The sequence below is a fragment of the Narcine bancroftii genome, chromosome 4, assembly GCF_036971445.1.
Source record: "Narcine bancroftii isolate sNarBan1 chromosome 4, sNarBan1.hap1, whole genome shotgun sequence".
Taxonomy (NCBI): Eukaryota; Metazoa; Chordata; class Chondrichthyes; order Torpediniformes; family Narcinidae; genus Narcine; species Narcine bancroftii.
Window position 1 is genome coordinate 190142831 of NC_091472.1, and position 21006 is coordinate 190163836.

General features: G+C 37.4%; 1 protein-coding gene across 4 annotated transcripts in view; it reads right to left on the reverse strand.

The window, feature by feature from the left end:
• Positions 1–21006, reverse strand: part of anapc7 (anaphase promoting complex subunit 7) — an 89689-nt gene that overhangs the window by 23869 nt on the left and 44814 nt on the right. For 2 of the 4 annotated variants that reach the window (XM_069933322.1, XM_069933323.1), the window contains one exon: positions 7798–7983. In XM_069933322.1, coding sequence (XP_069789423.1) covers positions 7798–7983 — 186 coding nt within the window. Of the gene's footprint in view, positions 1–6726; positions 7984–21006 lie in introns of those variants that run through there. The other 2 variants (XM_069933324.1, XM_069933325.1) reach the window with 1 other exon arrangement.

Genomic DNA, 21006 nt, shown 5'->3' on the forward strand with positions numbered 1-21006 from the left:
TTCCTTCTGGTAACCTCAGACTGTTTCCCAATTTGTCCTTCTAGTAGATTTTCAGTTGGTGGTATGCAAACATTGTATTGTGAGTTATATTATATTTATCCTTCATTTGTTCAAAGGATAATAATTTATTTCCAGAAAAACAATTTTCTATTCTTTTGATCCCTTTTCTCTCCCATTCTCTGAAGGAAAGGTTATCTATTGTGAAAGGGATTAGTTGATTTTGTGTCAATATTAGTTTTGGTAGTTGGTAATTTGTTTTATTCCTTTCTACGTGAATCTTCTTCCAAATGTTGAGCAGATGATGCAATCCCGGTGAATTCCTATGTTACACCAATTTTTCATCCCATTTATATAGTATATGTTCAGGTATCTTCTCCCCTATTTTATCTAGTTCTAATCTGGTCCAATCTGGTTTTTCCCTTATTTGATAGAAATCTGATAGGTATCTTAATTGTGCGGCTCTATAATAATTCTTAAAGTTTGGTAGTTGTAAGCCTCCTTGTTTGTACCATTCTGTTAATTTATCTAGTGCTATCCTCGGTTTCCCCCCTTTCCATAAGAATTTCCTTATTATTTTCTTTAGCTCCTTGAAGAATTTCTCTGTTAGGTGAATTGGTAATGACTGAAATAGGTATTGTATCCTTGGGAAGATGTTCATTTTAATACAGTTTATCCTTCCTATCAGTGTTAGTGGTAAGTCTTTCCAATGCTCTAAGTCGTCTTGTAATTTTTTCATTAATGGATGATAATTTAGTTTATATAAATGGCCGAGATTTTTATTTAGTTGTATACCTAGGTATCGCATTGCTTGTGTTTGCCATCTAAATGGTGATTCTTTCTTAAACTTTGTGAAATCCGCATTATTCATTGGCATTGCTTCACTTTTATTTCTATTGATCTTGTACCCCAATACTTCTCCATATTCCTTCAATTTCCTATGTAATTCTTTTATTGATATTTCTGGTTCTGTTAAGTATATTATAATGTCATCTGCAAATAGACTGATTTTATATTCCTTCTCTTTTATTTTTATCCCTCTTATTTTATTTTCTGTTCTTATCAGTTCTGCTAGTGGTTCCATAGCTAACGCGAACAGTGAGGGAGATAGTGGACATCCCTGCCTTGTTGATCTGCTTAAGTTAATTTGTTTTGATATATACCCATTTACTGTCACTTTTGCCAATGGCCCCTTATATAATGCTTTAATCCAATTAGTATACTTCTCTGGTAAACTGAATTTTTGTAGTACTTTGAATAAATAATTCCATTCTATTCTTTCAAAGGCCTTTTCTGCGTCTGAAGCAACCGCTACTGTTGGAGTTTTATTTCCTTCTACTGCATGAATTAAGTTAATAAATTTACAGATATTGTCCATTGTTCGTCTTTTTTTCCAGTTTGGTCTAGATTTACTATTTTTGGTACATAGTCGGCCAATCTGTTTGCTAATAGTTTAGCTATTATCTTATAATCTGGGTTAAGTAAAGATATTGGTCTATATGACGCTGGTGCAAGTGGATCTTTCCCTGTCTTTGGTATTACTGTAATTATTGCTGTTTTGCATGAATCTGGTATGCTTTGTGTTTTATCAATCTGATTGATTACTTCCAGAAGGGGAGGAATTAATAAGTCTTTAAATGTTTTATAGAATTCTATTGGGAGTCCATCCTCTCCTGGTGTTTTATTGTTCGGTATTTTTTTTTAATATCTCCTGTAATTCTTCTATTTCAAATGGTTTCATTAATTTATTTTGCTCCTGTTTGTAATTTAGTTAAAAATTCATCTATTTTGTCTTCTTTCCCTTCGTTTTCAGTTTGATATAGTTGTTCGTAGAATTCCCTGAAGGTTTCATTGATCTCCGTTGGATTATATGTAATTTGTTTGTCCTTTTTCCTTAATGCCAATACCATTCTTTTAGTTTGTACTGTCTTAGCTGCCACGCTAGAAATTTGTGCGTTTTATCTCCTAGCTCATAATATTTCTGTTTTGTCTTCATTATGTTCTTCTCCAACTTATATGTTTGTAGTGTTTCATATTTTATTTTTTTGTCTGCCAATTCTCTTCTTTTAGTTGTATCTTCCTTTATTGCTAATTCTTTTTCTGTATTTGTTATTTCCCTTTCCAACTGTTCTGTTTCCCAATTGTAGTCCTTCTTCATCTTAATTACATAATTTATTATTTGCCCTCTGATGAACGCTTTCATTGCGTCCCATAGTATAAACTTATCTTTCACTGATTCCGTATTTATTTCAAAGTACATTTTAATTTGTCATTCAATGAATTCTCTAAAATCATGTCTTTTAAGTAGCATGGAGCTTAATCTCCATCTATACATTCTTGGTGGGATGTCCTCTAGCACTATTGCCAATAACAGGGGTGAGTGGTCCGATAATAGTCTAGCTTTATATTCCGTTTTCCCAACTCTCCCTTGAATGTGGGCTGATAACAGGAATAGGTCTATCCTTGAGTATGTTTTGTGTCTACCCGAATAATATGAATATTCCTTTTCCTTTGGGTGTTGTTTCCTCCATATATCCAAAAGTTGCATTTCTTGCATCGATTTAATTATAAATTTGGTTACTTTGTTCTTTCTGTTAGTTTTCTTTCCAGTTTTATCCATGTTTGAGTCCAAATTAAGGTTAAAATGCCCTCCTATTAGTATGTTCCCTTGCATATCTGCTATCTTCAAAAAGATATCTTGCATAAATTTTTGATCTTCTTCATTAGGTGAGTATACATTGAGTAAATTCCAAAATTTTGAATATATCTGACATTTTATCATTGCATATCTCCCAGCTGGATGTATTATTTCCTCTTCTATTTTGATTGGTACATTTTTATTGATTAATATAGCTACTCCTCTGGTTTTTGAATTATATGATGCTGTTGTTACATGTCATATCCAATCTTTCTTTAATTTCTTGTGTTCCACTTCAGTTAGATGTGTTTCTTGTACAAATGCTATATCAATTTTTTTTCTTTTTTCAGTAAATTTAACAGTTTCTTCCTTTTGATTTGGTTATGTATTCCATTAATATTTAAAGTCATATAGTTCAACATAGTCGTTTCATACTTTATCTTTCCTTTCCATTTCCTCATCACCACCTTTCCTTCTTATACATTTCTGCTTTCTTTTTTTGAACACATTATAAGACAACATTTCTAAAACATAAAATATTTCCACTATTCTCATATCTTAAATTCCTTTAACCCCAGTAGTCCCTCCCCTTTCTGAGTTGCCCTTTGTTCCTTGTCGGGCAACCACATCTCCTCTCTCCATTTGGATTTGCGAATCCGCTCGCAAGCGTCAACTGATTTCGCAGTGACCGCTATTTCCCCCCACCCAGCCCCCCAAAAAGATTTTAATCTTCATATATAACAAAGGTCACTCTCTTAATTCCCTCCTTACTTCCTTTTTTCCCTTTCTTAGTTCTTACTTATACTCTATTTATATATATATATATATATATACATACATACACATACATATATATATATCTATATGGTTTGTTGTCATTTTTGTTCTTGTTACATGTCTTCATCTCTCTGTCTGTTTTCTAGTCGTTCTGCAAATTTTCGTGCTTTTTCCGGATCCAAGAATAGTTTGCTTTGCTGCCCCGGAATAACTATTTTAAGTACCGCTGGGTATTTTAACATAAATTTATAACCTTTTTTCCATAGGGTCATTTTTGCTGCATTAAACTCCTTCCTCTTCTTCAGTTCAAAACTTATATCTGGATAGAAAAAAATTTTTTGACCCTTGTATTCCAGTGGTTTTTTGTCTTCTCTTATTTTTTTCATTGCCTTCTCCAATATATTTTCTCTTGTTGTATATCTTAGGAATTTTACTAGAATGGATCTTGTTTTTTGTTGTGGTTGTGGTTTAGGGGCTAATGTTCTGTGTGCCCTTTCTATTTCCATTTCTTCCTGTAATTCTGGTCTTCCCAGGACCCTGGGGATCCATTCTTTTATAAATTCTTTCATATTTTTGCCTTCTTCATCTTCCTTCAGGTCCACTATCTTTATATTGTTTCTTCTATTATAGTTTTCCATTATGTCTATCTTCTGAGCTAACAGCTCATGTGCCTCTTTAACTTTTTTATTAGATTCTTCTAATTTCTCTTTTAAGTCCTCTACTTCCATTTCTATGGCTGTTTCTCGTTCTTCCACCTTGTCTACTCTTTTTCCTATATCTGTCATGATCATCTCTAATCTATTCACTTTTTCTTCTGTACTTTTTATTCTTCCTTTTATTTCACTGAATTCTTGTGATTGCCATTCTTTTACTGTTTCCATATATTCTTTAAAAATATATATCCATGTACTTGCCCTTCCCTTCATCTTTCTTTTCTCTGTGTTCTTCCTCTTCTTCTTCTGAGTCCACTCCAGGATCTGTGTCCTTTACCTCTGTCTCTTCTGGTTTTCTTGTTGGGTTGTTTATTTTATTTTGTTGGGTATTTTTGTTCTTCTTATTTTTATTAAAAGTGTCTTGGTGTTGGTCTTCTTCCTCTGAGTTGGTCATCTGTTGTTTCTTTGATTTCCTATTTTTATTCTCTTCCTTCTTGTTCCCGTTATTTTCTATGTTTTCCTGTTGAGAGTCTTGCTGTCGTGTTATACTTGTCTGTTTCGGCTGTGGAGATTTACTCCTCAGCTGGTCCCCCCTCCCGTCGGTGTTGTTTTTGTCTTGTGCATTGCGCATCCGTGAATTCTCACGCATGCGCGGTTGCGCACTTTTGTTTGGCTCCGTGAGCCATTTTTGTAGTCCTGAGTTCGGGGTTTCCACTGACCTCAGGGTGCGGGCTTCTCTCTCCATGGCGGGCCTCCTCGTACCGGTAAGGCCTTCACCTTCCTCTTCCGACGTCCTTCCTTCTTCTTTTCTTCCCGTTGTTTTTGTTTTTTCTTTCTTTGCTGCCGTTTGCTCCACACTTTCACTTTCAATTTGTTATGGTTTCTGTGTTAGTGACTTTGTTTTTTCTCTACCTTTTTTTACTTTTCTGGAGAGTGCTGGTATTTTCTTACCGGTCACTACTCCATCACGTGACTTCCCTAAGATTCAAATCCTTGACGTGAATGCAGAAGATGTACTGGCACAACTGGAAGATTATTTCACATTAACAGCACATTAAATGTTGTTATTCACTGCTATGATTCTTTATTGTAGTGGTCTTGCATACTTTGTGAACCTTTCTGGGACAATCTGTGGTTTTAGTAGATGCTCATTGGCTGCAAGTCCTTTTGGAGAGGGGGGGAAAAACTACTTTGACTTTAACAAGCTAGATTGGTTTATTCACAAGGGTCAGACTTGTCAGTTACTAAAATGTAAATCTTTGGTAACAAGTTGGGTTTTAAGTTAAATTAATAAAACTCTACAGGGCTCTATAAACTCCTTAAACTTTAACAAACCAAAATAACATTTCTATGAGGCTACCTGCTCATAACACTAAGAAAAACTCATTTTCATGTAATCAAATGAATTAAAATCTAACCAGTTTTAAGCCCTTTTTGACTACAATTCCTAGTTTTCCCTATTATTCAAGTTCAGGTTTATTGTCAGAGTGCAGTACATATACACAGAATTTTTTCCCTGCAAGCCAGGCAAAATTTTAAATGACCTATTGCTGTAAACTGTAAAGAAGAAAAGTTTACAAAAGAAAAGTGTAAACAAATCGAAAATAAAGGCAATAATAAATAATTATCAAAATTAGAATGAGTCTCTGAATGAGCCTGTTATTCAGGAGTCTGCTACCGCTCAAACTGGAGGTATGATCCTGTGGCACCTGGACCCCTTTCCTGATGGCAGCAGCGAGAACCGAGTGTGTCCTGGGTGATGTGGATCCTTGACAGATTGTTGCTGTTTTCCAACTGTCCTTGAGGAGGGTAGCTGTGCTCCATGAATGAAAAAAAATGATCACTATTGGAAAGTTTTGGTTGACTGGCCAGGGATGCCAGGTTTTGCCTATTAAATGCACATCAGTTCCAGTATACAAAATAAAAATTCCAGACCATGTTCAGAATGGAACCAGGGTAAAGCAGCACAAGATGTAGATTTCCTTTCCAAAATGACCATTTACAGGATTAATAGTTCAGAACCTTTACGATCTCATGCATGACCTTTAAGCAGTGTAATGTTAAGATAGGAAGGCAAGCAAAAGGTCACAAAGATAATGGGACAGGGAGACAGTTTGTTGCATTGATCAGTATAATTGCAGCAGCAGTGTGTGGCTCAGGACCAGATTTATCCTTTAACTACTCAAAGGACAAGTTCCATTGCTTCAGAGGGAGTAGCAAATGCAATTTTCAATGGGATAGGTATATCCTAACATATTATCTGAGTGCAAAAGGTGACAGAAACAGCTGGTGGACTTTGCCAAACACGAGGAGGTAAAACTAGAAACTAAATGTTGTCTGGCATCAGGTAGGAGGGAAATAAAAAAGTTAAGGAATAAGTATAAAGGCAAAAATGGCCTGACCCAGATATTACAAGACACAGGATAATAGAATGTGTGAACTATAGACAGTAACTATTTCCTATAGATGTTTTTAGGATCTATGTACATATTCACACAAGTGATTTTAAAAAAAGTGACCAATTTGTGGCAGGTGCAATTCATACCCAGTTTTTGTGTGCGCCAGAAATCATAAACGTAACCAAACTGTTGGCTTTATTGCCTAAACTGCACATAAATTCACCAGCCTACATTTGGGCAAAATTAGCATTTAACCAAAACATTGACAGATTTTCAAATTTTATTTTTTTAAAAAACAGACTACGTTACATCCAAAACACTCTGGTTTATTAGTCCAAAGTTATTTCAGCTGCTACACAATTCATTTGTGACTAAAAGATGAGTAGCTACTAACATTAATTTTTATTTAAAGGGGTAAAAAACATGCATTTCAATGTACAATGATACCCACTATTGTATAGAATGTATACATTTAATTAGTACTGCAAAATTTCATTTTACCTCCATTCTTTACAAAATACACAATTCAGTTATCAAAACGAGCTGGTGTGCCAGCACAGCATCATGGGTGTCAAAAGCATTAATACAAAAAATAAATTACAACTCAATCTCTGATGCAAAATAAAACTTACGCGCACCAAAGCTTAGAGTAATTTGGGTCTTAGTAAGAAACCAAAGTCGAATTGATAATGCCAGCTGAAAAGAGTTCAATACCCATTTATTTGGATGGAAGTGGTATTGGGAAAAATGACACCTTCATTAGATTCAATATAAAAATTAAAGCAGGCAACAGTTCAAACTTTTGAACGCAATGTATGAAATACATCACTTGCTTTTTATAATTGAGCTCAAGGATTCACACATTTTAATATTTCATTTCTTGGTTGTCCATCTTTAGATTTTAAAGTTATCACGAAGAAGATTTTAGTAATTCTTATAATTCCTTTACCCCCACCCCCCCACACCAAAAAAAAAATTAGGTTCACTGTGCACATTCTATGAGCTTGAAAAATGAAGTCTCAGAATGAATTTTTAAATTTATAAATAAATATCAAGATAGACAGACAAGTCTCTCAGTTAAACGGGTTTGAGTAAAACATTATCCAGGGCAAGAGAATTTCTGCAAAACAAAAATAAATTGTACAAAGGTGGACACTCGTAATAGATACAATATTAAACAACATCCCTGACCATGTATCTGTAATATGAAGCAATGATTATAATTCATTACAAATCCAAGGCATCTGGGTAACAGAAAGCATGGATTCCAAATACTGGAGTTCATTTGAAGAGACCCACATGCTATTTGTGAAGTTTTAAGTGCTTTTCTTACTGCATGCCAAACCACTGTTCTTGGTCTGCCCACTGTGCAGTCTCACTGTCACTTCCTTCCAGGTCTCCCTCCTCTCCACTCCCCTCCATGTCATCCACATCCTCCTCCTGTGCTGCTTCTGTCTGACTTTCTTCCTTTTCCATCTTTTGCATTCCTTCCAAGGACTTTTGATCATTGGGATCCAGGCTGCAAAACAGACAGTTACTTGTAGAAATACTAATTTTTCTGGAAAAGAGAATATAGTTCAATTCTCTCCATTACAAAATTAAATTTAAAAAAAAAAGCTTCGAGGAGGAGAGAGATCTGTTAATTAAAATCCACATGTCCATAGTGAAGAGTAACAAAGATAAATGGCATTTAGAATCTCGTTAAAAGACGATGCACAGAATAATGAGCCAATTAAAAAAAAACACATAGGTAAGGTAAGACCCAAATAGAGTATTTATTTAGAAATGAAGGTAATAAAAGGAAGAAAAAAAAAATCTATTATCCACTACATTTCATTCTTGCTCTCAATACGGCAGTTTATTCCAGTTTATGACATTGGATGGAAAGAGATCCGACTTGATTCCAATCAAAAAACCATCAGCAGGGAAACATGCAGTGAAACCTGGCACGATCCTGAACCTTTTTGGTGCCCTTGGCTCAGCCCCATTCAAATGATGTAATTAGAACATAACGTGTTCTGAATCGCAGGAAGTGTACAAGTGAAAAATCCAAATACCTCTTAAAATTAAGTGCTGTTATAAAACATCCCAGAGAATTCTGCCTCTTGAAGGGTTAAGTCACAAGATCCCTACCGAAGTTACCACCTTGAAAATATTTACCAGAATCTAACAAAGAGAATTGTTCCACTATTCAAAACAGGAGAAGATATCAGAAGCACAGCCCCTAACAAAAGTTAAATTAATCTCCAGTCATGTTCAGGGATAAATTGACTTGCTTTTATTACCTTCACCCTATTTTACTCAAATTGTGAGTCAAAACATTTTAATATTATTGCACTTGCATCTCTTTTAAATGCATAATTTTTAAGTATTTTGGACAAGGTTGTGAAACCTCTGCAGCTTAAAAGTTTTCTCCCGCAAGTGAGCAGATGGTTTTCCGATGCTGGAATAATGCTGCATCTGGAGTACTGTCTGCAGATCTGGTCTCTTCATTTGATGAAGGATGCAAAGTAAAAATCCCCACTAGCACAAAAAAATGGGAAATAAATAAATAATTGAGGATATAAATAAAAATAAAAGTTTAAATAAGTTTAAAATTGTAAAAGTATGTGTTTTCTCCAGCAACGCACAACCCCTTGGGAGTAAACATTCAGCCAGCGTGTCTGAATAAAATGGCAGCACCCAGGATGAAGAGCCGGCCGGGCTGTTGGGGTGGTCTCCCAAAGTGTCTCCATATCCCAGCCTGGTAAGTCTTTATTAGTCTATTGGTAAGACTTTATCTGTAAACATGGGGGAGTTGATTATGACAGCAGCTGTTAGCATAGTGGCCTAGTGCACCGCTGATACAGTATTTGCATATAGGGCTCAAATTTAATAAAGGAAGGTGTGCCGAGGGCCTGACCAGGACACTGGCATGGAGGTGAGTTGAATAGCACCAAGGGTCTGACCGGGTCACCAGGACAAAGAGCTGGTCAATGCTGCTTGGTCAACTCTCCCAAAATGTCTCCCTATCGCTGCCTCGTAAGTCTATATCTTTATTCGTGTGAGGTACATGACTAAGCTTTATCTGTAAACCTCAGCAAGGGGAAAGGGAGCTCCAAGGTTAATAATGACAGTGGCAGGTTAGCACAACTTTGTAAATTACAGGAATTATTTGATTAAAGTGATCTTTAATTAAAGACTACCGTGACAGATATGTTTTTGGGAGATAAATTGGGGCAGGTTTTTTTGTGTAGGTCACCATCAAACACTTTAAAACAGATCTTATTTAAAACACTGAAGCTCTGCTCATTCTAGATGCCGGCTCCAAGAGCCTTTGCAAAAGCTTTGTAGTGTGCCCAAGAGATGTCATCAATGTATTGTTGTTCACAAAAAGGCAACAGATGAAAGAACTCGGAGCCACAGGCTGTCTGGTGTGGAACTTGCTGTTCTAAGAGAGTAAAGTGGTTTTGCAAGCAGAGAGAGAAAAACAGGCTGAGAGAGAGTGAGAGAAATTGAGTTCTGCAGTCTTACAGTCAGCAGCAGCAGCTGGGACTGGAACAGGACAAGCTGGAAAGCCTGTGGAAAACCCCATTTGGAAGGGTTGTGAGTGCTTGGTTTAGCCTGGTCAAAGCCCTTGTGGTCCATGCAAGAGGAGAGGACTGGCTGCCTAATGTTTCACTTGAAATAAGTGAAACAAGAAAGGAACTCTGTGGTGACCTGAAAAGAAAGGTTATCGTTTCAGCAAGACACTGATGTGGCTGATTAAAAGGGATCAGTTTGTGTCCAGGAACAACAAACCTCTCTCTGAAAGCCGACAAGAACTTTTCTGAGCGGTAACCATTTACCTTTCAAGCAACAAAGCCTGGTGAACTTTATAAATGTTAAATTCTGTGAACTGTATAAGATTTGCCTACCCAGTAAACTTGGAGGAATAAGAAGTGAGATTGGACTGTGAATCAATGAACTTTTCAGAACTTGCATACACATTGCATACACGTGCACTTAGAATTAGAAGGGGGTTAAGTTAGGTTAGTTGTTAATAGTGATAAATTAAAGTTTGATCCTGTTTTCATGTTTAAAGATAATTAAAAGCAACTTTTGTTTAAATAATCATTTGTCTTGGTAAATATCTATTGCTGCTGGATTTTGGGGTCCTCTGGGCTCATAACACTACAATACTGATTTTTTTCGAATTACTTTACATTTTTGCACTGTCTTTTGTCTTTTACATTGTGTATTATCAATGGAGGTGCATTATTAGGCATTGTAAGAATGAGTCTCAGTCAGCCGGAAAATTCAAGTTTCTGGCAAAACTGCAATTGTCATAGGTAATGGATTATTGGGATTTTACTGTACTGGCTTTGGAGGAGGTGCAGAGGAGGTTAACCAGGTTGATTCCAGAGATTAAGTGGTTAGCCTATACTCGCTGGAATTAAGAATGAGAGGGGATCTTTACAGAAACCCTCCTGTTTCTATTGGGAGGGGAGACCAGAACTTGGGGACATAGCCTCAAGCTTCAGGGTAGTAGATTTAGGATGGAGGTGAGGAGGAACTGTGCTTTTCCTAGAAGCCATTGAAGCAGTGGAGGCTACCTCAGTAAATATATTTAAGAGGAGGTTGGATTGATTTTTGCATAGTAGGGTATTTAAGGAAAATGGGGAAAAGGCAGGTAGGTGGAGATGAGTCTATCATCTGATTAGCCATGATCACGTTAAATGGCGAAGTAGGCTTGACAGGACGGATGGCCTTCTCCTACTTCTTGTGCTCTTCCCAGACTTGCTTGCCAGGTTAAAAAATAACCAAACACCTCAAAATGACAGATGAATATAGTGCCTTCCACAATGTTTGGGGCAAAGACACGGTTTTCCTTCATTTTCCCCCATGCTCCAGTTTAAAATTTGTAATCAAACAATTAACATTTGATTACAGTGAACATTTCTGATTTTATTCAGTTATTTGTATACATTTTGGATTGACCATGAAGAAATAACAACACTTTTTATATAGAGTCCCCTCATTTCAGGGCACCATAATATTTGGGACATAGCAATGGTATGTATATTAGTCATGTTTAGTACTTTGTTGCATGTCCCTTGCTTGTAATGACTGCTTGAAGTCTGTGATTCATAGGAGTCACGTGATGGAGTAGTGGCCGGTAGGAGAATACCAGCCCTCTCCAGAAAAGAAGAAATAAAGTGGAAAAAAAAACCACAAAACTCAAGAAACACAAAACATAACAAAGATAAAGGTAAATGTGAAGATAAAAGTCTTTCTGGAGGGGGTTGGGTGGGAGAGAATAACAGTCACTGTGAAATCAGTTGATGCTTGCGAGCGGGTTCGCAATCCGAATGGAGAGGGGAGATGTGGTTGCCCAGCAAGGGACAAGGGGCAACTCAGAGAGTGGGGGGGGGGGGGGAACACTTGGGGTTAAGGGAATTTTAGATGTGGGATTTGTTGAAGTATTTTATGTTTTAAAAGTGTTGTCATACGTTGAGTTCAAAAAGGGAAAACTGAGAGGTGAAAATGGGGAAAAGGGGAAAGGTGGTGGTGGTGAGGAAGTGGAAATGAGGTGTAAACAGAGTATGAAATGGAAATGTTGAACTATATGACTATAAATATTAATAGAATACATAACCAAATCAAAAGGAAGAGGCTATTAAATTTACTGAAAAAAGAAAAAAATAGATATAGCATTCATGCAGGAAATGCATCTAACTGAAGTGGAACATAATAAATTAATGAGAGACTGGGTAGGGCACATAATGGCAGCATCCGTTCAAAAGCCAGAGGTGTAGCTATATTAATAGCTATATTAATCAATAAAAATGTACCATCAAAATAGAGGAGGAAATATAGCAGGGAGGTATGTAATGATAAAGTGTCAGATATATTCAGAATTTTGGAACTTGGTCAATATATATGCATCTAATGAAGAGGATCAAAAGTTAATGCAAGATTTTTTTTGAAGATTGTAGATACGCAGGGAAATATATTGATAGGAGGGGAATGTAACCTTAATTTGGATCCAAAGGTGGATAAAACTGGACAAAAGATTAGCAAAAAGAACAAAGTAGCCAAATTTATGGTTAAATCAATGCAGGAAATGCAACTTTTGGATATATGGAGGAGGCAACACCCAAAGGAGAAGGAATACTCATATTATTCGAGTAGACATAAAACATACTCAAGTATTGACCTGTTCCTGTTGTCAGCCCATATCCAAGGGAGTTAGGAAAACGGTGTCATGATAATGAATATGTATGAGATGTACCGGAAGTCACGTGGTATGAGAGAGAGATAAGAGCACAAGCAGGAGAACAAAGGAAACTGGAAAATAAAAGCCACTGAGAAGTTTACATAATAAAACTTGTGTTAGATGTTTTATTAACTTCACATTTCGGGCCACAAATGTGACATTGGCGACGAGGATGAAAGAAGCTTGAAGAAAATTAAAGACTAAACAAGATTACAGAGGATTACAGACAACTTCCAGGTGATAAGAATTTTCTCTTTGACTCAGTACTTTTGGGGCTGGAATATTTCCTCATGGCTGGTGCAGACGGCGACTTTCTAACACATAGTGGAATTGCTCATTTTGACCCGACTGGTGATGCAAGCACTGTAAGTGTGAAGTGGAAGGCATGGCTGGAAGAATTTGAATCCTACGCCGACAGTCGTGGCCTATTTCTAGATACCGGTACAGTTGAACAAAAAGCGCATAGAAGGGCGTTACTTCTTTTCACTGCGGGACCCGCAGTTCGGGAAACGTTTAAGACATTTTTGAATACTGGAAGAAAGGATGAGTACTGAAAGAAAGGATGAGTACTGGAAAGCGGTAGATGCATTAAATGCACACTATGTAGTGACACCGAATGCTACATTTCAACGCCATTTGTTTCGGAGAACGAGACAAGAAGATGGCCAGACAATTGCTCAGTACGTGACGAGACTACGCCAGCTAGCTGTTGGATGCAATTACATGCCAGCTGATTTGGACAACCAATTATTGGATCAAGTCGTACAGCACTGCAGATCAGATAAACTCAGAAGACGTCTACTGGAAAGAGGGAGTGAGTTGGAACTCACCGATGCTTTAACCATTGCTGCTGCATTAGAGGCTGTTGAAGGGCAATTTCATACCATGACCCTGAAAGACAACTCAAGCCAGCAAATTAAGAGGCTCTCACATCGCCATAACCAGCCAAGATATACGTCGACACAGGACATGGAGTGGACGTGGAGTGTTATCGATGTGGAAACCGAGGTCACTTTGGAAAAGACCCATATTGCCCGGCCAAAGGCAAAGTTTGCAGAAAGTGTGGAGGTAAGGACCCCTTTGCAAAGAAGTGCAAAAGCAAGTCCAATGCAGACCAGAAGAGGAAGAGTACAACTTCCAAAGGCAAAGCCTGGGGGAAAGGAAAGAAAGATACCATTCGCCAGATAGACGGTGACGATGATGATACCCAGGAGGAACAGAGTTGTTACCAATTTACGTTGAATGATGTACGTCATGAGAAGGTACCAGTGATCATTGGTGGAGTGACAGTGCAGGTCATTGTAGACTCAGGCAGTGACAGTAATGTGATTGATCGACATTTATGGGAGAAGTTGAAAAGGAAAAAGATCATCTGTACCTCAAAGAAGTGTTCCAAGAAACTGTATCCATACACAGCAACCAAGCCATTGCAGACCATTGGATGTTTTACTGCAACTGTTGAAGCTGGAGATAAGTACACCGAAGCAGAGTTTATGGTCATAGAAGAGAGGGGAGAACCATTGCTGAGTAGAAGCACAGCGCAAGACCTGGCAATACTTCATATTGGAGCTTGTGTCAATTCAATTCAGTCATACGAGGATATGAAGCAAGAATTCCCCGCAGTCTTCCAAGGAGTAGGAAAGCTGAAAGGTCGACAATTGAAGCTAGCGGTAGATGAAACGGTCAAACCCAAGGCACAACCAATGCGCCGAACTCCGTTTGGAATTCGTGGGAAAGTCAAAGCCAAAATTAAAGAATTGATCGAACAAGACATTATAGAACCGGTGGAACATTCGACACAATGGGTCAGTCCCGTAGTGATTGTGCCCAAACCAAAGGGTGACATAAGACTATGTGTTGACATGAGAATGGCCAATGAAGCTATAATTAGAGAATGACACCCTATACCAACAGTGGAGGAAATACTTCAAGAACTAACTACCAGCAAGGTATTCTCAAAAATTGATCTGAAATGGGGCTATCATCAATTAGAGCTGGATTCAGGTTCTCGAGATGTAACAACATTTGTGACTCACTGTGGATTGTATCGTTACAAGAGACTATCATTTGGAATTAATGCAGCTTCGGAGATCTACCAGTATGAAATCCATCGAGTGATTCAAGGCATTCCTGGAGTTGCCAACATTTCTGACGACATCATAGTCCATGCACCAACGAAGGAAGAGCATGACAAACGGTTGAGGCGTGTACTATCTAGACTACAGGAGGCAGGCCTTACTGTGAATGGAAACAAGTGCCAGTTCGGTGTGTCAGAAATGGACTTCATGGGACACAGACTTACACGGGAAGGACTAAACCCTGCAGAGGCCAAGGTGAAAGCTATTGCAGAGGCACGTGCACCTCAGAACGCAACAGAGGTGAGGAGTTTCCTGGGATTGGTCAATTTTTGTGCAAAGTTCATTCCTAATTTCGCTACAGTGGCAGAACCACTAAGGAAACTAACCAAGAAAGGTGTACCATTTCATTTTGGATCTGAGCAGAAGAAAGCATTCACAGCGCTGAAGCAAAGCCTGACAGATGCAAAAACTCTTGGATATTACGATCCGGCGGCATCAACCAAAGTCATAGCGGATGCCAGCCCGGTTGGTTTAGGAGCCGTGTTGGTCCAGATGCATGATGGAGGACCAAGAATCATTGCCTATGCCAGCAGATCGTTATCAGATGTGGAAAGAAGATACTCTCAGACAGAGAAAGAAGCACTCGGACTTGTATGGGCCTGTGAGAGGTTCCATGCATATTTATACGGCATTGAATTTGAACTCATCACAGATCATAAGCCATTGGAGGTGATCTATGCACCTAGATCCAAACCATGTGCCAGAATAGAGAGATGGGTACTCAGACTACAACCCTACAAATATAAAGTAATCCACATTGCAGGGAAAACAAACATTGCAGATCCGCTGTCCAGATTGGTAAAGGATGGAGGTCCACAATCCAAGTCAGAATTGGGAACAGAAATTTGGCTACTTCGTAGCTATTCAGTCGACACCGAAAGCTGTGACTACGAAGGAAGTCGAGAGAGAATCTGAACGTGATCCAGAACTCAGGGAAGTAAGAGAATGCATACAGAGTGGACAATGGGACAAGTGTACTCACAAGGCTTACATTCCCATTAGAGACGAAGTTTGTTGCATCGGACAGTGTGTATTAAGAGGTTGCAGATTGGTGATACCGCAAAGATTGAGACCGAAGATCGTATCCTTAGCGCATGAAGGACACCTAGGTATTGTTGGTACCAAGCAAAACCTCAGGACCAAGGTATGGTGGCCAGGTTGTGAAAAAGACGCAGAGAAATTTGTTAAAACTTGTCACGGATGTCAAATCACAAGTAGGAGTAATCCGCCAGAACCGATCCGGAGTACGCAACTCCCGACAGGACCATGGATCGACGTAGCTGTTGATTTTATTGGACCTTTACCGACGGGTGAATCAATTATGGTAGTGATAAATTACTACAGCAGATACTATGAGTACGTGGTGTTGAAGTCCACAACCACTGAAAAAACAATACAAGCGTTAGCAGAGATATTCGCAAGATATGGATTACCTGTTAGATTATACTCTGACAATGGTCCACAATTCATTTCAGAGACATTTGTGGAATACATGAGGACCACAGGTATCCACCATCATAAAGTAACTCCGAAATGGCCGCAAGCCAATGGAGAAGTAGAGAGACAAAATCAGTCCATTGAAAAACGATTGAGGATTACACATGCAGAAGGACAAAATTGGCGAGAAGCATTGCTATCTTATGTGGCTGTCTATCGAGCAACGCCTCATGCAACCACTGGAAAAAGTCCTGCAGAAGCATTTTTTGGGAGAAAAATCCGCACAAAAATGCCAGAAATAAAGGAAATCCGAGACGACCAGGAGATGAGGGACCATGATGCTGAAAAGAAAGGTGCAGCAAAGCTGTACACAGATTCGAAACGTGGAGCCAAGTACTCAGACATCATGCCAGGAGATAATGTTCTAGTGAGGCATGAAACTGGTGGTAAGCTAGACACACCTTATTACCATCAACCCTATACTGTCGTATCCAGAAGTGGCAGTATGGTGACAGTCAAGTCTCTGACTGGAGTCCTGTATAAGAGAAATGTATCAGGTGTAAAAAGGTACCAGTCCAGAGATACATCGAGTGAAGAGGTTGAAAGGCCAATACGAGATGCTGAAACTGAGAGACCTGATGATGTTCCAGAGGCAGTTACCAGCACTCCTGATGAAGTGACTAGAGCGCCAGAAACACCCGAAGCCGTGGCGAGCAGTATTTCCGACGCCGAGAGTGAACAACCGAGAAGCGACGACAATATCGCAGGCAGGCCGAAACGAAACTGGAAAGCGCCCAAACGATACGAAGACTTTGTGCCATAGTTTTAATAAGAACTTTGGGACAGTATTTAATCTTATATCATAAAGTGCATGTATGAGTGCTGTAGGAAGTAAATTTTATGTAGTTGAGTTATAGTATAACCATTAATTACGATGTTTGTAGGTTTCCAAGGGATATTGGTAAGTGAAGGTAAAGTTTATTTCTGATTAAAGGAGGGATGTCATGATAATGAATATGTATGAGATGTACCGGAAGTCACGTGGTATGAGAGAGAGATAAGAGCACAAGCAGGAGAACAAAGGAAACTGGAAAATAAAAGCCACTGAGAAGTTTACATAATAAAACTTGTGTTAGATGTTTTATTAACTTCACATTTCGGGCCACAAATGTGACAAACGGAATATAAACCTAGATTGTTATCTGATCATTCACCCCTGTTATTAGCAATAGAACTGGAGGACATCCCACCAAGAACATATAGATGGAGATTAAACTCCATGCTACTTAAAAGACAGGAATTTAGAGAATTTATTGAGCACCAAATTAAAATGTACTTTGAAATAAATATGGAATCAGTGAAAGACAAATTTATATCATGGGATGCAATGAAAGCCTTCATTAGAGGGCAGATAATAAGTTATGTAACTAAGATGAAAAAGGACCACAATCGGGAAATAGAACAGTTGGAAAGGGAGATAGTAAGTACAGAAAAAGAACTAACATCAAGGGAAGATACAACAAAAAGAGAATTGGCGGACAAAAAATTAAAATACGAAACATTACAAACATAAGGTGGAGAAGAACATAATGAAAATAAAGCAGAAGTATTACAAGCTAGGAGAAAAAACGCACAAAATACTAGCCTGGCAACTTAAAACAGAACAAGCTAAAAGAACTGTATCGGCATCAAAGAAAAAGGACAAACAAATTACATATAACCCAATAGAGATTAAGTAAAACTTTAAGGAATTCTATGAACAATTATACTGAACTGAGAATGAAGGGAAAGAAGACAAAATAGATGAGTTTTTAGCTAAAATTGAACAACCAAAATTGCAAGAAGAGGAGCAAAACAAACTGATAAAACCATTTGAAATAGAGGAAATTAAAAAAGGATACATTAAAAAAGCTACTGAACAATAATACGCCTGGAGAGGATGGACTCCCAACAGAATTCTATAAAACATTTAAAGAGTTATTAATTCCTCCTATCCTAGAAGTAATGAACCAGATAGAAGAAACACAAAACTTGCCAAATTCATGTAAAACAGCAATAATTACAGTAATACCAAAGACAGGGAAGGATCCACTAACACCAGCATCATATAGACCAATATCTCTACTTAATTCAGATAATAAGATAATAGCAAAATTATTAGCAAACAGATTGGCCGACTGTGTACCAAAAATAGTAAAACAAGATCAAACTGGATTTATTAAGAAAAGACGAACAACGGACAATGTCTGTAAGTTCATTAACTTAATCCATGCAATACAAGGAAATAAGATACCAACAGTGGCTGTTGCTTTGGATGCAGAGAAAGCCTTTGATAGAGTAGAATGGAATTATTTATTCAAAGTATTACAAAGGTTCAACCTACCAGAAAAATATATTAATCGGATTAAAGCATTATATAATGGACCATTGGCAAAGGTGACAGTAAATGGATATGTATCCAACCAATTTAAATTAAGTAGGCAAACTCGGCAGGGATGTCCACTATCTCCCTCACTGTTCGCTTTAGCAATAGAACCATTGGCAGAACTGATAAGAACAGAAAATAAAATAAAAGGGATAAAAATTAAGGAGAAGGAATATAAATACAGTTTATTTGGAGATGACATCATAGTATACTTAACAGAACCAGAAATATCAATGAAAGAACTACATAAGAAATTGAAGGAATATGGAGAAATATTGGGGTACAAGATCAACGCAAATAAAAGTGAAGCGATGCCAATGAATAATGCGGATTACACAGAGTTTAAAAAAGAATCACAATTTAAATGGCAAACACAAGCAATTCGATACCTAGGTATTAGATTAGATAATAATTTAGGCCACCTATACAAGTTAAATTATCAGCCATTAATGAAGAAATTACAAGATGACTTAGAACATTGGAAAGAATTGCCACTAACATTGATAGGGAAGGTAAATTGCATTAAAATGAATGTCTTCCCAAGGATACAATACCTATTTCAATCGTTACCAATTCCCTTAACAGAGAAATCCTTCAATGAACTAAAGAGAATAATAAGAAAATTCTCACGGAAAGGGGGGAAACCGAGGATAATGCTTGATAAATTAACAGAATGGTACAAACAGGGTGTTTTGCAGCTACCAAACTTTAAAAATTATTATAGAGCAGTACAATTAAGGTATTTATCAGATTTTTATCAGACAAGGGAAAAACCAGATTGGACCAAGATAGAGCTAGATAAAATAGGGGAGAAGGTACCAGAACATGTACTTTACAAGTGGGATGAAAAACTGGTGCAATATAAAAGTTCACCAGTACTGCACCATTTACTCAACATATGGAAGAAGATTCACTTAGAAAAGAAAGAAAAAAACAAATTCCCAACTACCAAAATTATTATTGATGTAAAATCAACTAATCCCTTTCATAATAGATAACCTTTCCTTTAGAGAATGGGAGAGAAAAGGAATTAAAAGAATAGAAAATTGTTTTTTGGGAAATAATTTATTAACATTTGAACAGCTGAAGTACAAATATGGAATAACTCATGGTACAATGTTTGCATACCACCAAATGAAAACCTACTTAAAGGACAAATTGGGAAGCAGACTGAGATTACCAGAAGGAAGCAGCTTTGAATATGTGATTACAGACACAATGATAATAAAAAGATTTATAACAAACATGAACATCAAGCTGCAAGAGAAGGAAAATGATGAAATAAGCTATAAACCCAAACAAAAGTGGAAAAAAGATTTAAACATAAAGATAAAAAATGAAATAAGGGAAAAGTTATGCTCTGGAACTATGAAATATAATAAACACGAGATTACGCATGATAGAATATAATTGGTTGCATAGGCTATATATCACACCCCAAAAGTTAAATAAATGGGATCCAACATTATCAGATAGATGTTTTCGCTGTAAGAAGGAAATGGGAACAATAGTACATGCAATTTGGGCATGTGAGAAAGTGAAAAAGTTTTGGAAAGATCTAAATCAGGCATTAAATAAAACCACAAAAAGCAACATACCAAAAAAATCCAGAGATCTGTCTTCTAAGTGATATAAGAAGAATTAGGCCTCAAACTGGATGAAGCACAAAAAAGATTTATTATGATAGCCTTGGCTGTAGCAAAAAGATGTATAATGTCAACTTGGAAATCAGAAGAGAGCCTGAGAGTACAGCAATGGTACATGGAAATGAATAAATGTATTCCATTGGAAAAAATAACATATAATTTAAAAAATAAAGTCACATTGTTCGAACAAATTTGGGAACTGTACATGGAACACAACAGAGGGCCTACCATGGACCTCCACCCCCTAAAATGATAGAATGAGAAGAAGACGAAATGAAATGATTCAGTAGAGGACACAATTTTTTTGTTTATTTTCATTGTGTGATGACATTGTTTAATGGTTTTATTGTATTGTATATGTTGAACGTTTAATGGGTTTGGAGGGGGGTGGGAAGGTAGGGGGGAAAAAAAGGGGAGTAAATGCCACTGTGTATATTCAAGAGGGAAATGTTTGTGTACATTTTGATTGATATGGTTCATAGTGTGAAAAATAACAATTTTTTAAAAAGTCTGTGATTCATCGACATCACCAGGTGCTGAGCATCTTCTCTGGTGATGTTCTGCCAGGCCTCTACTGCAGCCACCTTCAGCTCTTGCTTTATTTTTTTCAAGGTCCCTGATAGTCTTCTCTTCAGCATATGGAAGACATGCTCAATTA